Source organism: Penicillium samsonianum, assembly GCF_028829775.1.
Source record: "Penicillium samsonianum strain IBT 33392 chromosome Unknown utg000005l_segment0_segment0, whole genome shotgun sequence".
NCBI classification, from domain to species: Eukaryota; Fungi; Ascomycota; class Eurotiomycetes; order Eurotiales; family Aspergillaceae; genus Penicillium; species Penicillium samsonianum.
This window is the reverse complement of record NW_026643263.1, coordinates 2671345-2696726: the sequence shown is the minus strand read 5'-3', so window position 1 is coordinate 2696726 and position 25382 is coordinate 2671345. Positions and strand designations below refer to the sequence as shown.

The following is a 25382-nucleotide window of genomic DNA, read 5'->3' as shown; positions in this document are numbered from 1 at the left end:
TACCACATAGATGAATGAAAGTACATAGTACCTTACTCCCACTTCTCAACACGTACATGCTTAACATCCGCATCCTTCATCAACGTCTTAAGCTTTCCAAACTCCTTAGAAGCCTCAGACTCCCCGAAAGCAAGATGATCCTGAACTTGGTTCCACCCGCTAAAAAGAACAAACTCCTCATCCTCGCCCTCTTTATCGACGCGCCACGCACCACAGGAAGAGAATGGAGCCGTATAGGCATTCAAATGAGACACACTAGCCTTGAAAACAGCATCAAACTCATCTTTCTTGCTTGGCTCAACAAAGCATCGAGTTATACTGAGAACAGGTGCACCCAGTGGGATGTTGGATGGAGATGGCTGGATCCGTTAGCTTATATTTCTTGATTCACCCATGAAATACGAAGTTAGTTTATCAAAAGTTTGAGAAAAGCTCACATCAATGTCCAAGTGGAACATCCAGCTAACATCGACACTGCCCTTCAACTGCGCGAGCAGGTTCTGGTTCACTTCGAGTGAAAGCCACTGGCCTTCGCCTGTATGTTTTTCGACAGACTCCCAGCCGCCCAGTAAATAAACGGATTGTTGGTCTTCGATCTGGCGGAGGTATGTGACTTGATATCCGGAATGTTCTGTCTGTTTCTTCTGGGCTTCTAGGAAAGTATTTTTGGTAGAAGACCAGGGGTCTTGCGTCGTCAGGCGCAGGAGGGCGAGTTCGGTCACCGGCATTTTATCTTCTCTTTGGACCAATAGCTTGTGTTTTGGTGTTCTGAGGAGAAATATGTCTAGTTTTCTCTCTCGATTATTGGGGGTTGTACGTTGATTTATAGGTTTATCTAGTCCGGCGGGGTTTACCAGTAAAGGCCGAAGAGCAAGCCAGGGTGGGGGCGCTTTGTAGGCAGCTGTTGGGGGCGTCATCGAGCTAATCCTCGGCGCCATTTGACTAACCGGTCATTATCCGATGGGTTTCATGCAAGGACTGCTGCTAAGTTTCTCATTGCTGGATCTCTTGGAATGTTAGATTTAGGGCTACAAGCGAAGGCTTTTATTAAAACAAAGCTAGGATATATATTCGTCCCAGAATTCGAAAAAGGCTCACAGAAATTGCAATGCAATCAATTTCCAATCGATTTAAGAATATACACACGCGAGACTCTAGCGATCAAAATGGATGTTCACCTTTCAGCAACACGATAGCTTTGGGTATACCGATCAAGCACAAGATCAGAAAATGTATGAAAGAAACCAAAACCGGCGAAAGTAAAGACCAGCCTAACTTCAGCATCGTAACCACATGGATCAGACCTCTTTCCTGTACGAACATTAATAACATGAGGTGTAATAGAGTGGGAGAATGACGTACCAACTAAGTCCGGATTTCTCAATGGCCGGGGTCTTAATAGCATTCCTGTCCCCAAAGGGATTGTCATCATCATCTTCTTCCTCCGACTCACTCTCGCTGTCGAAGATTTGGCGTGTGTGTTGCGATGACGATGCAAGAGGCAGGCTATCAGGACGATTTGGCCGTGGCGGTTTTTGAGGATTGATATTAAGCCCAGCAAGGCCGTTATTCACGTCCGTGTCTTGCAGTCCATGTCTTTGCCTCCAATTGCCTTCCAAAATGTCGTCCTCACTATCACTGTCATAGTCCACACTCTTGTCTAGCACCTCGAATGCCATCAATGCATCCACCAGCTCCTCATTTGCATGGATCAGGCCGCCCAGGAACTCTTCTGTTTCTATATACTGGATATATCGAAGGATCCCATGGCGAAGCTGTTTGCATGTATCGAATCGGTTACTGCATTCCGCATCCTCACTCACTCGGTGCGTCTCGCGATTGACGAGTTTAAGGGCATTCAACAGGTTGGTGCTAGCGACAGAAGAGGCAGCAAGCGTTTGCAGGATCTCCGGGCGCTCCCTTTCCAGATCAAACCTCTTGTGGCTAATTGAAAGTTTCTTATCTTTCTTGACTTTCCTGGACTTGGACTTTTCTTTGGGACTGGTCAGCACAGTGGATGGCCCACTGCCCGCTGACACGGATACAACATGACCCATCGGGGGCTCGTTTGAATTCGAATTCGACCCCTCGCGGAGAACCTTGGCTTTTGCCTGCGTCGCAGGCTGCTTTCGCTTGGGAACTTGCTTGTATAGCGCCGTAACCTTCGCCATACCAGGGGTGTCCTTATAAGTTGCCGCCCATTGTCCGAAAATCTGTTTGCATTTCTGTTTCACAAGTGGATCCGAAACGGAATCAGTAGCTGCAATTCGCAGACGTTCGAGCAATGCCTCATCGGCGAAATCACGCAAGAAGCGCTCTCCTGCATTCTGAACCAGGAAGTCGAGAATAGTAAGCGCGCGCAGTTGTCGATGGATGTTGCCATATTTTCTGGATCGGTCAGACTGGCTTTCAGCACTGTCAATACTCATATACTCACAGCTTCTTGCGAAGAGCCCGACTTGCTTCCATCGGGCCACTGGCCTGGATGCGAACTACTTCCACTAGATCGACAATACCACTCGAATCTTCGACCTCATATTGTTCGCTCGTAAGGACCTCAATTTGTACGGTCACTGCCGAATAGGGTTTCTATTGACAGCCATATCAGTCGGTGCTGGAAGTGCGTATGATCTGCACCCGATGACTCACTGAGGATTCAAACATGCTGGCCTAGTCAAGGGGATAGCCTCTAGAACAGTGTATATTTGTTTTGAGAAGGAACAGGTCTGAGGAATCGAAAAGTGTCCCTAGTATCAAACAGCCCACAATCACCCCACGCTGCGATGTCGGTACTGAAATGACCCCGCACGGCGCTGTTTACACTAACGTTTCGCAGGAATTTGGGTATGTATGGGGTATCGGCGGTGATAGGATGTAGGCCGAGATGCGCTAGAAGAATGCCGGAAAGGAATTAACGGTGTGAAACACAACATAAGCCTTTAGGGATCTTTCGCGATACCTTCACGTGTTGTCGGTGACGTAGGAGTCTTGGCGCCCGTTAATCTGATAAGCGCAATGGAAAAGTGGCGCGAATGCAATATGTAGTCAGTTCCTAGTTTGTTCAACAGGGCGTCCAAATTGCAAAATGGCCTTGTTGCAAGGGGGGAGAGAGTTCAAACAATGCCGAGACAGTTTAAGCTTATCGGCTCCTCGTGACTACTCCGGCCCAAAGGGGATTAGGGCGGGGTCTAATGCCTGAGGCCAACTACATGAGAAAGAGGTCCCGAGGTCATTAATCGACATTGGCAAACCAGTAGTAACCAATTAGACCTCGAGAAAGCAAGAGTAGTCAATCCTGGCTACATTTCTTGCCAATTGATCTCGGATGAAGCTTTCGTCTGCACACCGGACAGACCCATCCCCACGCTCCTATTTGTTACGCGTACTGTCCCGCTTGGTGGTCTGCTCCACCCTTATTCTCGCCGTCAGCGTGGCTCTGAAATCCCGCTCTCGTCTCTCCCTCCTCCTCCCCCACTTCTCCTCCAACCAACCTACAATTATGTCTTACCAACAGGAACGTTACATTGCTGAATTGGCCGTCCAGCGGGCGTGCCTTCTTACACAGAAGGTCTTCTTCGAGAAGGCCAAGGGCACAGTCTCCAAGGATGACAAGTCCCCCGTCACCATTGGCGACTTCGGCGCTCAAGCCCTGATCATCTCGGCCATCCGCAAGAACTTCCCCAACGACGAGATCGTCGCCGAGGAGGAGGCCAGCTCCCTGCGTGAAGACAAAGACCTCAGCGCTGAGATCTGGCGCTTGGTCAAGGACATCAAGCTGGATGATGCGGAGAGCGATAATATCCTGGGTGGCCCTCTCACCAGTGAGCAGAGCATGCTGGACATCATTGATAACGGCAACAGTGCCGGTGGTCCTAAGGGCCGCATCTGGGCCCTCGATCCCATCGACGGCACCAAGGGCTTCCTTCGTGGCGGCCAGTACGCTGTGTGTCTTGGTCTGATGGTTGACGGTGACGTCAAGGTCGGTGCTATTGGTACTCCTAACCTCCCTGTCGACGATGCTGCCCCCATTGATGCCAGCACTGGTGCCCAGCAGTCTGCGACTGCCGGTAACGGTGTCCTGTTCTCCGCTATCCTGGGTGAGGGTGCCACCAGCCGTCCTCTGGCCAGTGGTACTCTTGCTGCCAGCAAGCCCATCTCCATGCGCCCCGTCGCCAAGATCTCCGACGCTGTCTTCTGTGAAGGTGTTGAGGCTGCACACTCCGCCCAGGGCGACAACGCTGCCGTTGCTCAGCTTCTTGGCATCACCGCCCCCAGCGTGCGACTGGACTCGCAGGCCAAGTACTGCTCCATTGCCCGTGGTGCCGGTGACGTCTACCTGCGTCTCCCCGTCAAGAAGGACTACCAGGAGAAGATCTGGGATCACGCCGCTGGTGACTTGATTGTGCGTGAGGCTGGTGGCCAGGTGACTGACATCTACGGCAACCGCTTGGATTTCAGCAAGGGCCGGACCTTGGCTGTCAACAAGGGTGTCGTTGCTGCTCCCAAGGCCCACCAGGACCAGGTCATTGATGCCGTCAAGGCCGTTCTGAAGCTGTAATTGATTTATGACTTTTAATTTCGTCGTCTCGTCCACTGCACTTGAGCTCCCGGGGAGCAGAATCGGTCTGAAGTAGATTTGTGATACCATCGCTTGTGAGAGGAATAAAAAAATACATATATGACGATAAGAGTACAAAACACGGAACCAAACACAAAATGTCCCGCGTAGCTGAAAAGAAATGCGCTTCCCGTCTATTTGATCTTCTTCGCCTTGAGCTTGATAGTCTCTCCGTTGACGAAGATACCCTTGCCCTTGTATGGCTCGGGGCGTCTCCATTCTCTGATCTCGGCCGCGAACTGGGTCACAATTCGCTTGTCGACACCCTCCAACAGGATTCTAGTAGGCTGCGGTGTGCTCGCCACAACGCCCTTGGGGATGCCCAATTCAATTGGGTGGGAAAATCCGACCTTGAGGGAAACGAACTTCTGGCCGGGGTAGTCGGCTTTAACAGTGGACGCCTTCTCCTCGATAGTTGCCCTGTAACCGACACCAACCATACTCAAGACACAGACGTGGCCTTCGGAGACGCCGAGGATGTGGTTCTGGAGTAGTGCGCGAACGGTTCCTAGATAGAAAAGCAAACCGTTAGACACCAATGGCTTGCCGTGCGGACTAGACCGCCGCGGAGAAAAGACAGGAGAACATACCCCACATAGCACGCTGGTGAGGAACTGTCTGATCCAAGACTGACAAGCTAGCCTTCTGGCCTGTCTCATCGGGTGTGATAGTAAGGAACGAGGGGATGCTCAGGCTCATCTCGCCTGTAAATCGGACTAGTTAGCATCGGTCGGCCAGACCACATTTCAGCAATAAGACATTACCCTTAGGCCCCTTAATCTCAGCCATAAACTTGGGAATATCCTTTCCTCGTGTCCGGCTGAGGGTCGCGGGGAGATCGATGAGCTTGAATGACACCTCCGGGGGGATGGAGAGAGCGGCACCTCCGACTCGGGACTGCGCCGGGGATGTGGTCGAGAAGCATTGTGTGCGGGAGGAGAAGGCGGGCGCGAGGAAGATGGGTAAGGAGCCGCGCTGGAACGGCTCTCGAAGAAGCTGGCGGGCACAGCGTTGGGGTATGGAGCACGACATTGTGATTTGCGCGTGTTGGGTCGGATGCTGCGTTGCGGACTTTGGATTTTGTTCGCAGATGAGTTGCCTCAATGGGTTTAGCGTGCACGTGATTATCTATATAATTTGCATCTTCTCATTTCAAGGTTGTTCGGAAGATCATATCATGATCTCAGCATAATTCATTATGCTCTCGACTACAGTGATATAATAGTCGAGTCCATTGCATCAAGAAATTTACTTGATGTTGGAGATTCCTCATTGGATGCGTCTATTGCCAAAGGTTGTTGAAACCTGATGCCTAGAAATCTAAACTCTCGAGGGCCATTCGGATTCTCCCTCCAACAGATTCGTGAAAGAAAACGACGAACTCAATTTATCCCAATTTATCCCAATTAAAGCACAGATATCCCTTCAGACACCGACATTCTTCGAGATACAGAATCTCTGCCTAGGCCTAACACACATGAGGCTCCATAACCCGAACCTCACCGCCAACTCAGCATCAACATCAAACTCGTTCCCAATGAACTCTCCCTAGGTGTTCAGTCATGTTGTCCTTTCGATTGAAGGACTTGTTGCATGAAGGACAATCGAATGAGCGCGGAGTTATATGCTGCGTGTCTATATGACGCAGCAACGCTGGTTTTCCGGAAAAGGGATCGCGGTATGTGCAATCCTTCCAATGGCATTGGAAAGATCGGTGGGGTTTCCTAAAATGGATGAAATGGTATTAGTGAGTGTCAAGGCTTGATGATGAATCCCGAGGTTGCTCACTTCTGTCTCTGCTGTCGCCCTTGGTTACGACCAGAAGCTCTCTTTCCCTTAACATAGCTATCGCTGCCAGTCTTGACTTGAGATGTCATCTGAACAGATGAAGTAGATGCTGGTAAATTGGTGCAACCGGTGTCGTGCCTAGCGCCGAGATATCCTGTCGCCGGGCCCGTAGCTGCACAGTCATTCTCGATTAGAGATTGGCGTATGGCATTTTTGTTGAAGCAACACAGATCGGAACAAGTCGAGGGTGAGGCAGAAGACACAGCGAAGCTAGGCCCAACGCTTGCAATAGTATACTGTATGGGATAGGTATATGGAAGAGGATCCGCAGGTGCTATAGATGGCTCCGCCAGTATAGAGGTAGATTGAATGACAAGAGGGGCGAATTGGGAATAGCTGAAGTCCCTGATGGTCCAGTCATAACCATCTGGCACTTCCAAAGGATCAAAGTGGGTGTTGGAAGAAGGCGATGCCATACTAGAAGACTATGATAGAAGAACAAAAAAAAGAAAAAACTAGGGAAATCAAGCAATGTGTTCAGCACTTGATGTAAAGTAGGTAGGGAAACAGGCGGACAATTCCTTGTGTGAGGTTTACAACTACTCTTAATACTCTCGAATTTAAGGGTCCGGGGGGGGGGGAAAGGGCAAAAAAAGCTTGGAACTAGAACCGGAGTGGGTAGACAGCTCAGCAAAAAATGCTACATGGCGCCTTACCCAAAGTAGATAAATAGGGAGGGACATTCAGCTAAAGAAAAATCCCGTGTACAGCTAACTACCCAGGTATTAGACATGTAGGGATTTGGGGGGGGGGGTGTTAAGGGGAAAAAAAGCCCTCTATTGATCACACCCGGGCCATTGTTTTGCTGCTAAAGGCTGCCACAGGGAAATCACTTTCGTCAAGAGCTTACCCCTTTTAGACTAGTACCTCTGTCAAACCCAAATATTGGGCAGCCTCAATCGGATAATAATTCTGCGGTCCTATATATATTCAGCTCCCATACCCATGTGGCTGAGTTCGGAAGAGCACTATGCTTTTTAATAATATGGTAGTATACCATAATGAAATGCACTCGTATCCAAAAATTGTTGCCCAGAAGAGATTTCTCGAAATGGTTACATCACTGTGCCAACCTTGGAATCCCATTTGTCTTGTTTGTCTGGGGAATATCCTGAGGTCTTAAGTTGACACAAAACCAATATGGCATCCCCCTATGGCTCCTAACCATATACATGTATTGATGACCGTCTTGGTATCTGAATGAAGAAAGAATAATCCATATAAACAGACAACTGGATGCTGAGGGCAAATTCTCCAGGAAAAAGTAAACCCAGAGTTGGGCGTGAGCCAAACAACTTGGATGTCAAGTCTCACTTTCGAAGCCATCTTTCATCCATTTCTTTCCACCTTATATCACTCTTCTCCCATACCTTTTTATACCCATTCATCTCAGACAATATACACGAGTGATCAAGAACCAGGGCCTGTCCAAAGCCACACTCGTAGACCAAACTAGCCAGACCATTCACTATGAGGGCAGTCGATAGCTTTCAAGTGCTTTCATATATCTTCCTAGCCCTTGCACAGCTCAGTCGAGCGAGTGTCTCCCAACACAGTAAGGCATGCAGACACGTCTGAAATCATTCTGCTAACACAAGAAGATGTCCCAATTCTTGCACCCAAACTGCCAGACATCGATGCGATCTCTTTCCTCAGTTCCCGAGCGCAAGACCAAGACAGTATCTTCAACGAAGCCGTCAAGATTCTGGACTCGATGAAATCGTCACCCTCGTGCAACCGGATTGCAGCGACAAGACTAGTGAACTCGTGTCAAACATTCAGTGATGGCAAAGACGGCGCGCAGTCGGATAGCCCAGAGACGCTCGACCTTCTTCGATCCATCTATGCAGCTCGCCTTGCATTGTGTGAGATCGACGGTGCTGGCACCCCAATGCCTCCCCCATGCCTTCCGATCACTGTGTCGCCGCCTCCACAGAAGAATCGATTTGGGTTTGTGAGTCGACACAGAGGTTCTGATTCTGTCTCGGATGAAGTCGCGAAAGAATTATTGGAGCAATGTCTCATGACGCTTGAGTCGCGACCCCAGTGGTGGACTTCTTACAGCAACAGTCGACAGAATGCCCTGGTGATCTGTCATGCCTCACGAATAGAGACCGAAAAAGAGGAGCTTATTGACCTGCATCGATCCATTGCCAAGAGTAGTCTCAAGCTCAATAACGGGCTTCAAGAGGCTTTGAAAAATGCAACTGCACAGTCTGCGCAGCAGCACTCTTTCATACAAGCCGTTCAGTCTCTACAAGAGAAAATGGTGACCGATATGGAAGCGACAGACTCTGTGTTCAAGCGCACATTCGGCAAATTTCTTCGAGAAATCGAAGCCGGGATATGGTCGCTCCAAGATTCTATATCTGTGGCTTTGTCGAATGTGCGGACTGGAACCGGGGTCCTCGAAAAGGTAAAATTGACCAAGTCAATCGGAGTTGAAACATGTACTAAATCTCAACTAGGACATCCAGAACGTATCGACCCAAGTGGGAGCACTTCAACAAGCCCTACAGAGTGCACATCAAGACGCAATGGCTAGAAGCCAAGAGACGTTACTGGTCCAAGAAACCAATGCTGTCGCTCAGAGGGACCTCACATCTTCTTTACACCTGTCGCTCGAGTCGCTTCTTGACTCAGATATGGACAGAGTGTACCAAGCCATGCAGAAGTTTGATGCTGCTATGGTGTGCCAAATATGGATTTGCCTTTTGGTGTATACTGGAGACTAACCTTTTGCCCCTTTTTGTAGGAATGGCTGACCAGCCGAATGAACATGATTCTTGAGCAAGAAATCAGGATGACAGAGGTACGAGTGTATCTTCCACTCATTGACTCTCTCACTGACATTCAAAGCGACTTCAAAACATGGAAACATTTATACAACAATCCGAATCCAAAGCAAGCGAGTTACAAAAGGCCCAAGACCAACAAGCAGAAGCACTATCTGCACAATCGCGGGCCCAGGAGGCCATTCGGTTTGACGCGCAAGTATCGCAAGCTTTGCTGGCCAAAACTAGCGTTGCCGCTGCCAATTTACAATCCATCATCGACGATGCAGCTTTCAAGTTCAAGCAGGTCCCGGGTTTCGGTATCGGAGGATCCTCCGCATGGTCTCTCTGTGCCGTCCTGCTCATTGTCATCGCCGCCCAGAACCTTAGGATTGCAATTGCTTTATTTTTTCTCATTTTGGGTACGTGTGTTCTTCATGATCAAGATTGATTGATTGGTGCTGATACCATGCGGCTTAGGGCATTCTGTTGCCCTGACCATCTTCAAATTTCTTTAGTTATACACACCCTGCGCAGTGATTTGCGGACCAGATACTATTGATACCCTGGCATTATTTTCTTTTTTTCTTATTGCTTTTCTATCTTTTTCCTCCTATCTCTACCATTTATGCTTGCATCACCTATGGTTGAACTTCAATTCATCACATCTAGATCTATAGCAATGAAACAATCCAGCCTTCCACCATTGAATTATTCGGAAGAGCTACGTATCTCCCCTTTCTGCTAACAGCATGAAACTAAATTGTCTAGACAGTGTTTCAGAAAAATAAAATGAAAGTGCAAGCAAATTAGCGCCAGCACAGCCACAATAACTGGGAGCTGTCAGAGCCAAGATAAGCTGCGGGATAGGACCCATTTATATCGCGATCAGCCAATAAAAGTCCATCCTCTACGCATTGGAAATGACATACGAGAAGGTAATTCCCCCCCCAAAAAACAAAAACGGAAAGTCGACAAGCATAGACCCGGGGGGGGGGTCACGTGGGAGTAAATAGATCGACTGCGCGCTTCTTCTCCTTTTCGATTCGCAACGCGTTCCTCATCGGCTCTTGATTCGCATTTATCAAATCTCCCTTTAACCCGATCTCAAACTCGTTGATCAAAATGCCTGGTGTTCGTGAGTGATCATAACCATCCCCTATACTCCCGACCCAACATTTGGCGCCCGTCGGAACCACAAGTACACAGCGCTAACATCCCCCAGCACCCGACGCTCTTGAGCAGGTCAAGAAGGGCTTCAAGCGCTTCTTCAGCAGTCGCAAGAAGGCTGCTAAGAAGACACCCGAACAGAAGGCCGAACCTGTCCCCGCTGCGACTGCTGCCCCTGTCGCTGCCGCTGCGGCCAGTGAGACACCTGCCGAGAAACCCACTTCCCCCGCTGCCACCCCGGACTCTGCCCCAGGTATGACACTCTCTTATCAATTTGATATCAGCTTCGTCTCGCTTTTGGCCCCCAACTGACTTATTGACTTACTCTAGACGCTGCTAAGGTGCCTGAGGCAAAGGACGCTAGCACTGCGGAGCCTGTCGCCTCCTCTGAGATGACCGCTACCGCCGGCCCCGTCGAGACTCAGTACGAGCCTGAGGCTGCTCCTGCTGCGCCTACACCTGCACCTACACCTGCTGTGCAGTCTGAGACCGAGGAGCCTGTCGCTAAGCCTGAGGTCCCTGCTACCGAGGAACCCGCTACTAAGGTCGAAGAGTCGGCTGCTAAACCCGAGGCCACTGCTGCTGCGCCTGAGGAACCTGCCGCCAAGACCGGTAAGCCAATTGTCTTAACGAGGCAGAGGATAATGCTAACAGCGACATTAGATGCGCCCGCTAAGTAGAAGTGTGAATATCCACTCATTTGGCGAGAATAGGACCTTTCTTTGCGAGTCTGATCTAAATTGAGAGTGCTTTCTTCCCGCTCCCTGTTTCGTTTCATACCCTCAGCGTTGTATATTAATCAGTTTCACGAAGTGATGCTTTGCATGCTTTTTTTCCCCTTACATATCGACCTCGATCAGACCGCTCAATATCATGCAAAGCTCTACTCATCCATTCCAGAATCCTTTCGCGACACTAAACGGATGTATTATGCTATGGTTGCTAACGGCAAAGGGGAAACAACACTCCCACGGGTATCACATTAAGAATCTATCCTGATGCTAGATAGTTTCATTCTTCCCCGCCCGAGGAATGATCATCACCATCAGCCATGACGACATCTTCAACGCTGATACCCGCCGCCGCAGCCTTCTGCTCCCTCGCTTTTTGTCTGCGCTTGAGTTTCCTGTCGCGGTTCTTCCGAGTCCGCTTCTCCGCTTCATTTTCCTTGGCAGCCTGTGCGGCCGCAACCCGCTTGCGCAGCTGGACTCGTCGCTTCTTGCCTGGCTTCTTGCGTGTAAGTGGACTCTTCGAGACAGGTGCACCCTCTACCAAGTAGACGGGAAGACTGTTGGCTGGTCGTGGTAATTTTGTCTGATGTCGCTTGAGATGGATAACTCGCCAGGGGAGATGGCAGCCGGGCTATAGGTTAAGTTAGCAACTATAAAACCAGCCAAGTGGATATTCACTTACCCAGACTAGCGTGTTGGCCCATGTCAGCATTTGCTGCCCGCTAATGGCCATATCCTCAAATTGTTTCTTCCTTTCCGCTGTCCGGCTCTCATCTTCGGCGGTAGGTTCTCCGCTCCTTGTGCCCTGGAGAGAAGGTGTAGAGAAGTAATAATCCCACCCGCGGGAGGCTTTCACAAATCGGCCCTCGGTGCCAGCTCCAGACCCCGGTGTAGGTGAATGCAGCCGAATCCTCAATTTTTGTGTAGTAGGGGCCTCTGTGCTTTTCTCGTCTGTATCTTTTCCTGATTGCTTGGTGGTATCTTCCGTTGATTTGGCGGGGGCGCTGAATAGGCGGAACTCGAATTCTTGTTCCTCGTCTTCGTTATCCGCAGGCTGTGAGGGACCATTGTCTTGGCTAGTTGTCTCTTGTGTAGTATCCAATTGATCGAGATTGAGTAGCTTTCCTAGTCGGGCGTATGCATCCTGGGCGGCGGCGTCATCTGGTGCTGGTGATGGTGATCGGGATGATGCTGAAGAACGCATCTCATCGCGGCGGACGCTGTACAAGTCAGATTAGTGGCTGGGCATATCGAGAAATGTCTGTGTAAATTGCATGACCACATACCGCTTAGCATTTGGTAGATCAAACATCGTGTGGTGTGTGGGGAGAGGAATAAGACCAAAATGCCAAATCAAGAAAAACGGTGTTTCCACGCCGCTCTGCGGCCAGTGGACGGCCTGATGACATGGCACGGACCGCCCAGCCACAACCTCCGACTTCTTTGAAGTCCTTTTGTCTACATTGTGACTCTCTACTGCGCCATTTGTTTCATTTCATATTCTCTGTTTTCTGCATATTCCACACTCCTTTCCTTACCTTCCGATAATTCCCTCACCTGCTCCAACAAAGGGTACCCGCCCCTCAACTATTGGGGTGATTAATGCCTCGTGCCCATCGCATAGCGCAAACGTGCAGCCAAGAACATCCCCGGTTCTGAATTCCCGATCCCGATCCCTATAAATGGGTATCTGTGCCTCCTGCCTCGGCGGGAATCGCCACGAGTCTCCTGAGGTGAGTCCCGAATCTGGAGATAGTTTCCAGGTCACCATGTTCAGCGCGCATTACCTCGGTCTGATGCGCGATGCGTGGGATGCTTGTCGCAGAGCGCATTTGTCTAACCTTTCTTTCGTTAAGCCTGAGTCTTCGCGTCTACTCGAAGAGGACCCTTATCAAGCTGGATATGGCTACGGAGCACTCAACCATGCTCATCAGGCTAGCCAGCCGGATTCGGAATATGTGAGGCGTGAGAGGGAGGCGCTGGAATCAATTTGCCAGCGGACATCCGAGTGAGTACACTATACTGGTTGCCCTTTGTTCTAGCATACGGCAAATTAGCTATGGGTGGGAACTGAATTTACGCTAACCATCTCTTTCAGCTCCGTCATCGATATCTGGTCCATCCAACCACAACCACACCTTCGACCCCAAGCAACTCTCCACACCCCTATCTCCGCATCTCCCGTTCCATCACAAAGAACCGACACAACAACACCTGTTACATCTACCCAGCACACATCACCGCCAAGCCGTCCCACCTCCGGCGCATCGGGCACCGTCCCAAAACACTGGGGCGAAGTTGTCGTGAACCCGAATAAGAAACGGTCTCGTACCGATATCAAAACGGATGCTAAGGCCAGCCATGATGTGTTTGGAGTTCTCAACGTCACCTAAGATGGGGCGTTTGGTATATGCATCACTGCACATTGACGCTGCACATGACGATGTACACGACAAAAGAGGGTGGTGCGGTTATGAAGATTAAATCGAGGGATGCAGATAAGGGTACTGGAAGACCCGTTTCATTATTTTCTTGCGCTGCGCTGTTATTTGAGGGATTCCTTGCATTGATCGCAGGTCGACTGTTTTTTTTTTTCGCACATACCTAGCCATTCCTTCTTTACTCTCTCTTCCTGGTCTGATAATACCCAATGGCGCAGACTTTCTCTTTTGTTATTCGATTTTTTTTCTTCATCCCATGTTGGTTTCTTTTCTTGTTGGCGTGTTTTGTTATTTTTGAAGTTTGTTTCTTTGTCTTCATGTCATCTTGTCAGTTATGCACTGCTTGTATATGTATTTTTGTTTTTGAGTGCCGGGCTGAATCCTTTTAGTTTCGCATAGACACAATTTGAATTTCATTATCAAGTCGGCTGCGGTAAATCAGGATAATGTACGTAGGCGCTGAATGTGCTAATCCTTCCAGAGGATATATATATTGTAGGCAGCGCAGTCCATATAGAAGTTCAGCTTTGGATGGGATTGTTTTTACATGAAAAGTATTTCAAGCTCACTGTACAATTGAGATACCATGGGAGGGATCGTAAAAAAAGAATATCACTCCCCATACCTATGAGAGATTCGGCATCAATTGTTCAATCCATGACTCCGCCGACAATTATCGCAAATGCCTCTTGGGTCGACCGAAATAGATCATAACAAGAGAGAAAAGAACAGAGATGGAGATTGACAGGAGAAAAAAAAGGATACATGACAACTCCCCTATGACAGGAAAAAAGAAAACGCCCGCTGATATCCAGTACCGGGATGGACATAGAAGAGAGTAGGATGATGCAATATGTTCGTGTCGGGTCAATCCTAAACCTGACGGAAACTTTCGCGCTGCAGACCATCAGACATCGTCCATTGTACCCGCAGGCTCTTCGCCACCAGATTCATAGCTTCCCGCTGAGCTTAGTTCATCTTCAGACTCGGTGTCCTCGCCTGCTTCATCCACAGCCTCTTTGCTGGCGTATTTGGCAACGTATTCTGGCAATAAGTTGTCAGCACGACATAAATATCAAACATATCTAGGTAGGCTTTTTGATTGCAACACACCTTTCACCTTTGCCTCATATGCCTTGGGTTCCCTCATCATCAGCGCTGCGGCCTCTCCGTTGAGAGGATCCGAAGGGTTTGGATAACGAAGGAGTTGGGGAAGGAAGACCTCGAATATGTTGAGCATGTCGTACATCGGCGACCACGTTTGGTTGATCACATCAAGGCAGACCGAGCCCGACCTATGGCAGAAAAATCGAATTAACCTCCGAGTTTCGTTTCCACACATATCGGACCATCCTTAACTCACAGCTCGTCGATATTTGGGTGGAAGATTCTGTTGACAAATCCGATGCTCGGGCTTTTGTATGGGTACTGATCAGGCAATTCGACGTGGATTTTCCAGAGGCCTCCGGTGAATGGTGCTAGAAAGATTAGTATGATGTAATACCGGTCGATTATGAGCGAGACATACTCTCTTCCGGGCCCTTGAAACGGACGTAGAATTCTTGCCTGTTACTAGTAATTGGTATCGGAGAGCTTCAAATGGTTGATTTTGGGTGTATAAAGTACATACACTGGATTTCCGGGGTTAGCATATAGATCCATAGATGGCAGGGGACCAGAACTTACTGTTATCATTGACCAGAGTCACCTCATAGTCACTCATTAGCCTAGATAAACTGTCAGAATATTTCCCGGGAACTAAGTATGGCTCGCCGAGGCCGGTCAAAAAAGGTTGAGGAAAGCGGCAGCCAAATTGAAAGGGTAGGGGGATTGTCGCTCGTACATCCTAGCCAAAGGTTAGTGCCGTGTATTTTCGATGTTTTCGGAGTTGTGGGGCATACTTCATGACCTGTACAATGAAAAACAACCGTTATTAGCATCTCCGGCGACTCTGGGGGCTTATCGGACTACCCGCAACATTACTCACATCTGTCTCGATTCTGCGCTTTGGACTACTCATGTTGGCGGTTTGAATAGAGCGGGAGGATTTTCGATATTGGAGATATTATCGGCGGCGGGCTCTCACAGAGAAAGCAGACCCAGCAGTATCAAATGTCGTGATTCACAAGCAAATATTCCCGTATTCGGAGCGGGGAAGTAATGGGCGGGGCAGACGATGGACTTTGAAATAGATGTTGAGTGATCAAAGGGTTAGTGAGTAAGGAAGAGCAGAGTGACGAAAATAACAAATATGAGAGAAGGCTTTACTTCTCAGACCTGAGACAAAAGAAGAGAGGAGAATGAGGTCTTGGATCCATTAGATCGGGCATGATGAGTCGATGAGTCAGCGCCTGCCGGGGTCCGGCGCCATGACGATTGGGATAGGTGGATCCATGCCTTGTCTGATCAACTTGCTATATCGTACAACATACAACTCGAGGAGAATATCCGTTCATCTCACCATGATATTGTTGCCAAGGATATATCTCTATATGGTGTGCATCAGCAGCTACAAACACCATTGAACATTAGTTATACGTCTGTGAGTTGCTGATTCTTGGGCCATTCTACATACTTTTGATTGTATTTCCAACATAATGCAAAGCAAAGAAAGAGGAACACATCCTATAGTATAGAAGGTGTAGGTCAGATATTATCCATAGCCAGCAATGTACTAGTAGTAGTACATAGAACAAGAAAGAGGCACTGCAGGTACCATTACGGAAGACTTAGGGGCCTATCCAGCGGATTAGAGGCCTTTTTTTGATCATCTGGCCCAAATCTAATCTTTTGTCTGGATCGAAACTCTATATTAAATTAAAACAGATGACTTTGCCATTGATCCAGCTCTGGGTCATGCTCCGATTTAACCTCCAGTTAGGTTTGACTGAGTCACGTGTGTACCGCGTGATTGGTGGCCTCTCAAAGTGACGCTAAATCCATCAGGCCTTTCCAAGGTTCCAAGGTTCCAAGGTTAGAACACCCGGCTGATTACGTAATAGCAATTAACCGCCCCCACGGCCGCCTACCTCCAGGGCTACCTGCACAGACCAAAGGATCATACCAACAATCGGAACGTCCGATTGTCGCTGCAGCGCTATATATATATTAGGCCCTAGACTCCGCTAGGGACCACAATAGGCGGCTGTGGTAGCTACATAATATGATCACCTTCTCAGTTATCAGTGCAACATTTTCGGTCATGTTCCTCAGTTAGATCTATGATAACCGGGTCCAATTCTGGCTTCCAATGTTACAGGTGGACTGTACCGTGTAGGTCTTGAAATGACATATACAGAGAAGAGTAGGTATTGTGTATGTATTTACTACTCACCTTATAATGACCTTCAGCGAAAGTAGACTGATATTTTTCCGAATAGGGAGCGGCCAAGGACATACAGATCCGCGGGTCCACAAGTCCATCCCATGGATGGGACAAGCTAGGTAGTACACTTGACTGTCGTCAACAATATGCCTTCCCGATGTCAACTTTCGAAAGTTCTTCCCTCTTTTCCATTTGACCATCAACTACACCTCGTCCGCTTTTTCACCATGGCCACCTACCCTTCGAAACATGATGGACCAAGTCAAATCTGAACCTATCTGATGAACGTACTGATATTAAGACATGATTTATCACCTGCGGATGCCAATTCAGTCGCAAGTAGGTGGAGGTTCGGCCGTGAGCACGACCTTCGCGAGGCATCTCAGAAAAAGTTCCAGAATATCTTTGGGGACATTGGTTTTTATCTTTACAACAGTGTCAGCGAAGATATGGCCTCTGCATGGCATTCAACACATGCAGGCGCTCCCAACCTCCTTTTGTTATATGGCATGCCCATCCTTGCTATGATCCTCCTGTTTCGCCTATATCTACACACCCAAAGGGCCAGCCTTGCTAGCGGTACCTTGCATTTGGAACGACTTCTGTGGGTCTCTGGGCCGATTTTACTCATTTGCAACGCCCAAGAAGCTGCACATCACACCAAATTAAGTGGGGAATGTTTTGAACTCATAGGGGCTTTGTTGTCTGCTTTTGGGTTCTTTGCGATGGTTTCCAGGTTTATCAGAACTGTCGAGAGGGGATAGTGAAACAGCTCTCGACTCTTGCTTGTTCTATTGTTGTAACTCGGTGTCACAGTATATTTGTATATGTTATTGAGAGACAAGCTTGCAAGCCAGGACTTCCAACACCATCCGACTACGCCTGGTTGCTCCATGCGCCGGCCAATGGAAATGTGCGCCCAAAGCCAGAGGGGCTTGCCAAACTAGCTCAGCCCACGAATGTTATTATTTGGATGATCATTGCAATGAGCTTTGAGACATGTGATTTGTCCAGGTAAAAAGAAATAGCTTTTTTTAACTCCAGATATTCTACCGGTTGCTATATAATAATCGGATTATTGCTGCTTATAGTACCGAGTTTCGTAATCCCGTATTTCCCTAAAACCCGTGAAATACCAGCCTCGAGCACCGTAAGGTCCACTATGAATACATCCCTAGTGTTGCTAGTTATGCTAGGCTTAATCCTGGTGCTAAGCTTTTGAAGAACAATGGCATGAAAACCAATAGCCTTGAGACCCTTCCTTCTTATGTCTTCTATAAGTTCAAGTGTACCAGGAGAAAGCCAAACTCTCACGGTATTTTCTCAGTCAGGGCTCGGTATCAATAAGAACCTGGAAAGGGTAATCCGCGTGAAAGCAGATTAATACAAAGTCTCTTATATAAACATTAGAGCCTAAACCAGCGGAAAGGGTAGGCTGTTCTTTCAATACTACAGATATGGTGCCTTTCACTCACATATCTATATGCACAGCTTCCATAGGCTCTTGGCTTCCGAATAAAGCTGTCTCACGCAAACTGCCTATACAGCTCTATATAGGGTCAAGCTCAAATAAATCATAGTGTGTATGAATGCATACGATAGACCCAAAAGCATAGATAACTAGGCAAGACAGATTTTATATAAGAACGCCACCTTGATAATACCCGTGTTTCTCGCAGTGCATAACGACCGACTACTGGGAACTTTAGTCCTATTGTCTTTCGACATTCACAGCTTATATCCCTACCTTCCTTTGAGGTAATTTCTAGCACTATGGAATAATCCATGGATGCATAGTTCAGTTGTTATATCAACCTCCTGATGAGAAATTTCTATAGATTGATAATGAGGTAGTTGTTTGTTTAGAAGCAAAATCGTCAGCAGTTTATACGGTCTCTATACTTAGCGATATAGGACTTCAATAATCTGGATATTTAGTTTGTTCAATGTGATTTTAAAGGTGTTTTAGTTAAGATTCCAATACCATCCTTCTTAAATTTCTTTTTGAATAACCAGTCGCAAACCGTAGAATACAGCGACAAGCACAATTACTACAAACCGAATTATTCATATGTACTATCTAATGGTCAATGCTAATACAGGCTCCTAGCGGTGGAATATGTATGTTTTGTTGGCCTAGGCCACTCCACTGTGTACGATAGCAGAATGCGATATGTCCGCCCATATCTAAATCGCCTAGGCATAGCATTCGACCCGAGTGAATAAAACAAACCACAATTTCCACTCCCCGTAGCAGCAAATCCTGCAACAAATCTCCTCCTCTTCGCAAACCTCTGCGGAATAATGGGTTGGTGCATTGTCCCGAGGTGGACACCATCAGGTGAGGTCAAACCTACTTCAACGTTTGCTAAGGGTGCCTGTTGTTTGTGTATGACCTGCAGACTTCCAATTGAGACATATGAGTCCACGGGTCAATTAGCGTCTCATTAGTCAAAATCAAAGGAATTGAGTCCGAGCACATACGAGCAAACGAAGCAGGATTTTGTTGCTTGGTGGTTGTACGGGGAGGAAGCGGTTGGTTGAAAAGGGGAAATAGTGGGTCTGTTGCCTAAGGTTGCCTAAGGATGCCTGGACGCTAACGCTAAGTGGATATCAACGATATGGCCCTAAACATGGCCCCCGTCTCTATTTAAACTTCATCAATTTCCCCTGATTTTGCCATTCAGTTGTTATACCATCTCAACATTCTTATCATATTACATTTGCTCATATCACATTTGAACAATCGATGCCATGACGTCTTTGCCCTCCCTCCCAGTGAAGCACAATGACTTCGTGAAGTATGTCAACTCCAACTCGGAGAAGCCCATGGCCGACTTGGTTCAGCCATATAATGAGTATGATGCTGTTCTGCGCAAGAGATTTGCTCAAGACCCCTCTCATCCATCGATCCAAGATAACTGCGTCAACATTGTGCCGCTGTACGACCAGACCGGTTCCACAGATCTTTCCATTCGAGCTCGTGACCTTGTCTCGGAAACGCCAGAGCAAATGGAGAAGTATCTTTTGCCTCTGAGTGCAAAAGACCGGAAACCAAATGGTTCTGCGGCAGTTGTACCCTCTTTGAATGAGTTCAAGAGCAACTTTGCGCTCTTCACAGAGGGCTCATTGAGTGAGATTGACTGGTCCAATGTGGTCGCTGCTGGCAGCGCTGTTGTGACTTCGCTTTTGCCTGTGCCAGAAAAATATCGCAACTCAAAGCGTGGCCTTCGCAAGTACTACCATGAAGAGTTTGCTCCGGCGTCGGATGTGGATCTCTTCTTGTATGGTCTGAATGAGGAGCAAGCTCTAGAGAAGGTCATGCACATCGAGGATAAGATCAAGAACACCATCCTCTATGAGACCACCACCATCCGGACCAAGAATACAATTACCATTGCTTCTCAGTATCCGAACCGCCATGTACAAATCGTGCTTCGCATCTACCGCTCAGTCGCTGAGATTCTCACCGGCTTTGACGTGGATGTTTCGTGTGCAGCTTATGATGGTCGCCAGGTCTATACATCTCCACGTGCAATCGCTGCATACATCACGCAGGCAAACCAGATTGATTTAACTCGACGATCGCCATCATATGAAAATCGCCTCTCCAAGTATTCGCATCGAGGATTCGAGGTCTTCTGGCCTGCTCTTGACCGATCCAAGATAGACCCGGTGAGAATTGAATCCTTTGACCAGATGGATGAAATTTCAGCAAAACTAATTTCCCTGCTAGACTATTTTCGAGAGAAGCTTTACCAGAACTGAAGGACTTGCACGGCTTCTGGTATTGGAAAAGCTTCCACGGTCTGAAGACAGGGAAAACTATCTCCAAAAGAGGCGCGAGGAACGAGGTCGTCCTCCTCTGAATTTGTACCTGCAACGTCGTCATGGTAAAATGCTGCATGGTAACCTCAAGGATGACTGGGAAGATGAGGTGCCGGAATGGCAAGAGCAAGACCAAGTGTCTGATTACCATACTTTTGTTCGTACCTTTACTGCAACTGAGCTTACTGCCCCTCGACTCTTACTGACCCTCCGATAGACTATTCCTTATGGTCGGAGATTCAATGCCAGGAGCATTGAGAAGCTACTTTACACCAAGGATCTGTTGCTGAACGCCCAATGGAATCAGCCCAAAGAGCGTGCAGTTTATCTTCATCGTCATCCAGCATTCTTCGGTGAGGCAGAACATGTCATTGGCGACTGCTGTGGCTTTTGCCCCAAGCCTGTCACAGAGGAGGAAGTCAAAGTCGCAGACGAGGAGGCCAAGATTTATATCTCTGGGCAAATTAGTTTCATCAAAGATGATCCTGGTCGGCAGGAAATTGGAAGTTTCAATCCGATCACTGAGACCGATTGGACCGGTAAGTGAATCGTCCGATATGTTTCTTTATTCCTGAATTATGCACTAATACGAACATTAGAAATGGCTTACGTTGGCCGCACGGAGAGACTTTGCCAGGCAATCGTGGCAAACGATGTTGACTCTGTTAAAGCTTTCCTTGAAGATGAGGGTACCAACCCGGATCGTCGTGACTACACTGGAAGGACACCACTCCAACTCGCGTGCATGTGCTCAACCCCTGAAGTCGTCCAGTGCCTTGTTGATGGCGGCGCTCGCATGATTCCCCGTATGGCTGATGGAAAGACCGCGCTCCATCTTGCCGCCGCCCGGGGACACGTCGAAATCATTCGGATTCTACTCACAAAGAGCAATGAGAATGAAGAAGAAGAAGCTAAGAAACAGGATTCTCTGAAAAAGAACGACAAGTCAGACACCAAGCCTAGCACAGGCGAGGATGAAGATATCGATATGATTGACCAAGATGATGCCATGTCTCACACCTCTGCCTCTTACGTTAAAGTTGAAGGCGAGGAAAAGGAAGATTTGACCACGTACGATACGCTCGAGGAGAATGAACTCGAGCCGGATGTCTACGATATCAATGTTGTTGCATGGGATAGCCGGACTGCTCCCTTGCATCTCGCCATTCTCCATGGTCACACTGAGGCCGTGAGAGAGCTTGTCACGTCCTTCGGTGCCGATGTCTTGATGCCAATCAAAATCATGAACGAGCACTACAGAACACCCCAGGCTGCAATTCTCAACCTGGTTCTCATCCATGCCCTCCCATTCGAGAAAGCAAAGGAAATGTCGCAGACTCTTCTCGATCTCGGCGCTTCACCAGCCCAGGCAGACCTCAAGCAGAAGACACCGCTATACTACCTTGCTCATTCCGACAAGTTTGACATTCTTGATGTTTACATGCAGCATGATGAGCCGGCAGTAAAGCGGGCAATCAATCACTTAGCAGTTCAGGGCTCGTCCTGGACACCCGAATTCTCCTCGACATTGATGGCCGCACTCACTGCGAAGAGCGCACCTGCAGCAGCCAAGCTGTTGGATACAGGTGCCCACCCGGAGATTGAGCTCGGCGAGCTTGTGAAGGCTATTACTGCATCTAGAGGAGGCCTGACCCACTACGGTGACATTGAGGAAGACGCAAAGTCCAGTGTGAAACAGCCAATTTTGCTGGCTATTGAAAATGACCTTCCTTTGGTCGCCATTGATCTGCTTCATCGCGGGGTGAACCCTAATGCCGAAATCAAGCAGATGTATCAAGACAGGGGTCGAACGGTATTGGACGTCTTGCGCCAAACTTTGGAAACTCTCCGTGAATTCTTGGTCGAGCGCAAGTACCAATGCTATGATCATTCCATTGCAACCCCCCTGGATCCAAATGACGAGACATATCTGTCGGAATTCCAGTTTGGTAGTTACAAATTGTTCACTGCAAAGGATCTTCTCCGCACCGTGCGCAAGACAAACCGAGAGGCCGAAGAACAAGCCAAGAAGGATGAAGTCGTCCCAGCTGATCCTCCTGGCTTGGTCGAGAAGAAGGCGTTTATTGCGGAGTTGATTCGTGACTACGAGAAGCTGGAGTTCATCTTGCTGCAAAAAGATGCAAAGACCTGGGACGAGCTTTATCCTCAGCAGAAGTTTCCCTTGGCGTTCCCAGTCCACGTCTCGACTGAGAACACACAGCCCACCGCTAAGCCTTGGAAAGTCAGCTTCCACTTCAATGCACCAGCCATTACTGACAATGCTCGCGACGGATACCTCCAACTGTATGTATCCCATCCTTACCCCCACAACCTAAGAATATCCTGCTGACATTGTTATAACAGTTTCGAAGCAGCCTGGAATGGCGACATTGATACCATCAAAACCTTGACACTGGGCATGTGGGGATCTCTCAATGAGCAAGCACCACTTGAGATTGCTGTTACCGACAAGCAAGGCCTGTCCGCCCTTTCAATTTCCATCATGCGCGGCCATTTCGCCGTCGCTAGGGCCATTCTTCAAATTCTCCACGTGCAGTACAAGGTGAAGGAGCCTCGCGGTCGGAAGCGCTTTGAGATCGACGTCGATGAGCACTCTGATGACTGTGATGACTCTGATGGAGAGAACGAAGATCTTAACATTGTCAGTGACATTGTTGATGATACCTTCACCCACGAAAACATCGGTGAAGTTACCAGTCAGGTTGAGAGCAATACTTCCCCTCTTGCTGCTTTCGAAAAACGGTTCTATGCGTTCATGTTTTTGGACGAATATAAGGACGAGGGTTGGAACAAGAGAGGAAACCTTGTCAATGTTAATGGGTTGTTGAAATACGCTGTTTACACAAACAACATTCCTCTTTTGGAATTCCTTCTGAAGACTGGACTGGACCTTGCTTCCACCAACCCATCCGGAAAAAGCGAGTTCTTGGTTAAGTTCGATGAGTTCCAGCTTGCAATTTCGCTTGGACGTACCGATTGTCTTGCCAAGATGATTCAAAGTACTGGAGCTGGCCTCCCACTTACAAAATTGAGTGATGATTGTGGCGTTGAGGAGAAGAAAGAACCTCAGTACTACCCTGGCTTGTCGATTCGTGGCACCAAGCGTGCCGATTGGGCTAATGCTGGTCGAGAGCAACCGATGAGAGCACAGACACAGCGTCCTCCCCTTCTTATTGCGGCTCGTCGGGGTAATCTGGCCGCTACGGAGTTCTTCCTTGGTACCGCGCCTGCTCGCTATTACCTAGAGTATCTCAATGCGAACAAGGATGATGAGAGAGTCAAACGGTTGACTCAGTCCAAGCTCGGACTCGAGGGCACACTCTTGACCTGGTTACAAGCGAGAAGTAAGTGTTCAACCTATTCGGATATTTTCAGAAACCTAGCTGACCATATAAAAGACAACCTCGTTCTCCACTGCGCAATCATGTCCGAACCAAGTGACGAATCTGTTCGTCTGGTTCAGTATCTTGTGGATCATCACCCTGAATGCTTGGAGGTCCGCTCAACAGAAGGACTGACGCCTCTCGCCTGGGCCATGTCCCTCCACAAGGTCCGCTTCGCCCAAATCCTGGTAGAAGCCGGAGCCAACCAGGCCGTCCGCGACAAAGAGGCGCGCAATCTCCTCCACCTGATCCTCGTATCAGACGGTGGTCGGGTCTGCAAGAACTCCAACCGATGCACCAAACTCCTAAACCTGCTGGATAAGCAACTCCTCCCAACAATGCTCATGGAGCGCGCCGGCGATGGCTCAAGAACGCCCTTTTCCCGTTGGCTTCACGCCCAACCCCACTTCACGCCAGGGGATATGGCCATCCCTCGGCCTCCTAACAGTCCCCAGACCGAGGATGAAATCATTACCTCGATGACGAACCTCATTCTGGACCTAGCCAACTCCACGGACCAAAAGCACCTCGAGCTCTTTGACGAAGCTGGAAACACACCGGTGCATGATGCTGTCAAGAACGGCTTCCCCCAAGTCCTTGGACAACTGCTCGATCGTCGTCCTGACATGCTCAACCGGGAGAATGCTACTGGTACGACGCCCCTCGAAATGGCAGTTGACGCTTGGGTCAACAAGAGTACCTCTGCACCGCCTCCCAGTCCTCCAGGATCGTCGAATACACACCCTGAGTGGCAGAATGCCGTTCAGCGCGCTCCCCGATTCTTTGTTCCCGGTAGCAGGGCCAAGTACGAGCAAGAGAAGGCTATGCTTCGGGTTTGTCAGGAACGGGCCCAGCAACGGCCTGCAAAGAGAAGACTTGTCAGTCTGTTTGAGGCGAATGAAGTCGCTAAGAGATTGGCGGCGGCGGGACGGACTACTAGTCGTGGTCGAAATCTTGGCTCTGGAAATGATGATGAGTCTACAGGTTCTAATGATGATCCTGAAGGGTGGGGAAGCATGGCTGCTCATTGGTAGTTTGCTTGTACGGGGGATGATACTTATATACTCCATGGTTTTGTCTGAATATATCCCAGTCATATATCTTGCTTCATTCCCGTTTCCAGAAATGCCACATATTCGTTATTGAGTATTCTTAAGACTTCCTTTTCAATATGTATCCTGGAGGCAGAGAAAGTGGTAATACGAAAACATCTGGAGGCTACTGTGGAGGACTAAGAAACATA

General features: G+C 48.5%; 12 protein-coding genes across 12 annotated transcripts; 5 read left to right on the top strand and 7 right to left on the bottom strand.

Annotated features, from left to right (window-relative positions):
* Positions 1-32: 32 nt before the first annotated feature.
* On the bottom strand, positions 33-728 carry N7471_009919 (uncharacterized protein; the record flags this gene model as incomplete). Its single annotated transcript, XM_057282638.1, has 2 exons — positions 33-359; positions 438-728. 2 exons carry the CDS (start codon positions 726-728, stop codon positions 33-35), a joined length of 618 nt encoding a protein of 205 aa, XP_057133521.1.
* A 381-nt stretch (positions 729-1109) lies between these two features.
* N7471_009918 (LSB5 family protein) lies at positions 1110-2883 on the bottom strand. The gene is made up of 4 exons (XM_057282637.1): positions 2650-2883; positions 2438-2589; positions 1363-2388; positions 1110-1311 (listed from the first exon to the last, which is right to left on the bottom strand). Exons 1-4 carry the CDS (start codon positions 2662-2664, stop codon positions 1299-1301), a joined length of 1206 nt encoding a protein of 401 aa, XP_057133520.1. The 5' UTR covers positions 2665-2883; the 3' UTR covers positions 1110-1298.
* Positions 2884-3325: 442 nt separating this feature from the next.
* Positions 3326-4558, top strand: N7471_009917 (3'(2'),5'-bisphosphate nucleotidase; the record flags this gene model as incomplete). Its single annotated transcript, XM_057282636.1, has 1 exon — positions 3326-4558. The coding sequence occupies one exon, from the start codon at positions 3326-3328 to the stop codon at positions 4556-4558; it is 1233 nt and encodes a 410-aa protein (XP_057133519.1).
* Positions 4559-4752: 194 nt separating this feature from the next.
* On the bottom strand, positions 4753-5650 carry N7471_009916 (mitochondrial 54S ribosomal protein uL6m; the record flags this gene model as incomplete). The annotated part of the gene is made up of 3 exons (XM_057282635.1): positions 4753-5126; positions 5209-5322; positions 5383-5650. 3 exons carry the CDS (start codon positions 5648-5650, stop codon positions 4753-4755), a joined length of 756 nt encoding a protein of 251 aa, XP_057133518.1.
* Positions 5651-6140: 490 nt separating this feature from the next.
* On the bottom strand, positions 6141-6882 carry N7471_009915 (uncharacterized protein; the record flags this gene model as incomplete). Its single annotated transcript, XM_057282634.1, has 2 exons — positions 6141-6342; positions 6407-6882. 2 exons carry the CDS (start codon positions 6880-6882, stop codon positions 6141-6143), a joined length of 678 nt encoding a protein of 225 aa, XP_057133517.1.
* Positions 6883-7936: 1054 nt separating this feature from the next.
* N7471_009914 (uncharacterized protein) lies at positions 7937-9758 on the top strand (the record flags this gene model as incomplete). The annotated part of the gene is made up of 6 exons (XM_057282633.1): positions 7937-8021; positions 8068-8882; positions 8935-9156; positions 9222-9278; positions 9326-9662; positions 9721-9758. The coding sequence occupies 6 exons, from the start codon at positions 7937-7939 to the stop codon at positions 9756-9758; spliced, it is 1554 nt and encodes a 517-aa protein (XP_057133516.1).
* Positions 9759-10191: 433 nt separating this feature from the next.
* N7471_009913 (uncharacterized protein) lies at positions 10192-11150 on the top strand. The gene is made up of 3 exons (XM_057282632.1): positions 10192-10378; positions 10466-10663; positions 10741-11150. Exons 1-3 carry the CDS (start codon positions 10366-10368, stop codon positions 11088-11090), a joined length of 561 nt encoding a protein of 186 aa, XP_057133515.1. The 5' UTR covers positions 10192-10365; the 3' UTR covers positions 11091-11150.
* N7471_009912 (DUF2011 domain-containing protein) lies at positions 11151-12462 on the bottom strand. The gene is made up of 3 exons (XM_057282631.1): positions 12428-12462; positions 11824-12361; positions 11151-11772 (listed from the first exon to the last, which is right to left on the bottom strand). Exons 1-3 carry the CDS (start codon positions 12451-12453, stop codon positions 11422-11424), a joined length of 915 nt encoding a protein of 304 aa, XP_057133514.1. The 5' UTR covers positions 12454-12462; the 3' UTR covers positions 11151-11421.
* Positions 12463-12543: 81 nt separating this feature from the next.
* On the top strand, positions 12544-13534 carry N7471_009911 (LAMTOR1/MEH1 family protein; the record flags this gene model as incomplete). Its single annotated transcript, XM_057282630.1, has 2 exons — positions 12544-13149; positions 13240-13534. Exons 1-2 carry the CDS (start codon positions 12824-12826, stop codon positions 13532-13534), a joined length of 621 nt encoding a protein of 206 aa, XP_057133513.1. The 5' UTR covers positions 12544-12823.
* Positions 13535-14489: 955 nt separating this feature from the next.
* On the bottom strand, positions 14490-15277 carry N7471_009910 (E2 ubiquitin-conjugating protein UBC8; the record flags this gene model as incomplete). The annotated part of the gene is made up of 6 exons (XM_057282629.1): positions 14490-14626; positions 14696-14877; positions 14946-15060; positions 15111-15148; positions 15209-15213; positions 15269-15277. The coding sequence occupies 6 exons, from the start codon at positions 15275-15277 to the stop codon at positions 14490-14492; spliced, it is 486 nt and encodes a 161-aa protein (XP_057133512.1).
* Positions 15278-15364: 87 nt separating this feature from the next.
* On the bottom strand, positions 15365-16289 carry N7471_009909 (uncharacterized protein; the record flags this gene model as incomplete). Its single annotated transcript, XM_057282628.1, has 4 exons — positions 16158-16289; positions 15570-16091; positions 15484-15491; positions 15365-15428 (listed from the first exon to the last, which is right to left on the bottom strand). The coding sequence occupies exons 2-4, from the start codon at positions 15600-15602 to the stop codon at positions 15365-15367; spliced, it is 105 nt and encodes a 34-aa protein (XP_057133511.1). The 5' UTR covers positions 15603-16091; positions 16158-16289.
* Positions 16290-19661: 3372 nt separating this feature from the next.
* Positions 19662-25173, top strand: N7471_009908 (uncharacterized protein; the record flags this gene model as incomplete). The annotated part of the gene is made up of 6 exons (XM_057282627.1): positions 19662-20582; positions 20644-20892; positions 20953-21274; positions 21335-23039; positions 23100-24100; positions 24155-25173. 6 exons carry the CDS (start codon positions 19662-19664, stop codon positions 25171-25173), a joined length of 5217 nt encoding a protein of 1738 aa, XP_057133510.1.
* Positions 25174-25382: the final 209 nt, after the last annotated feature.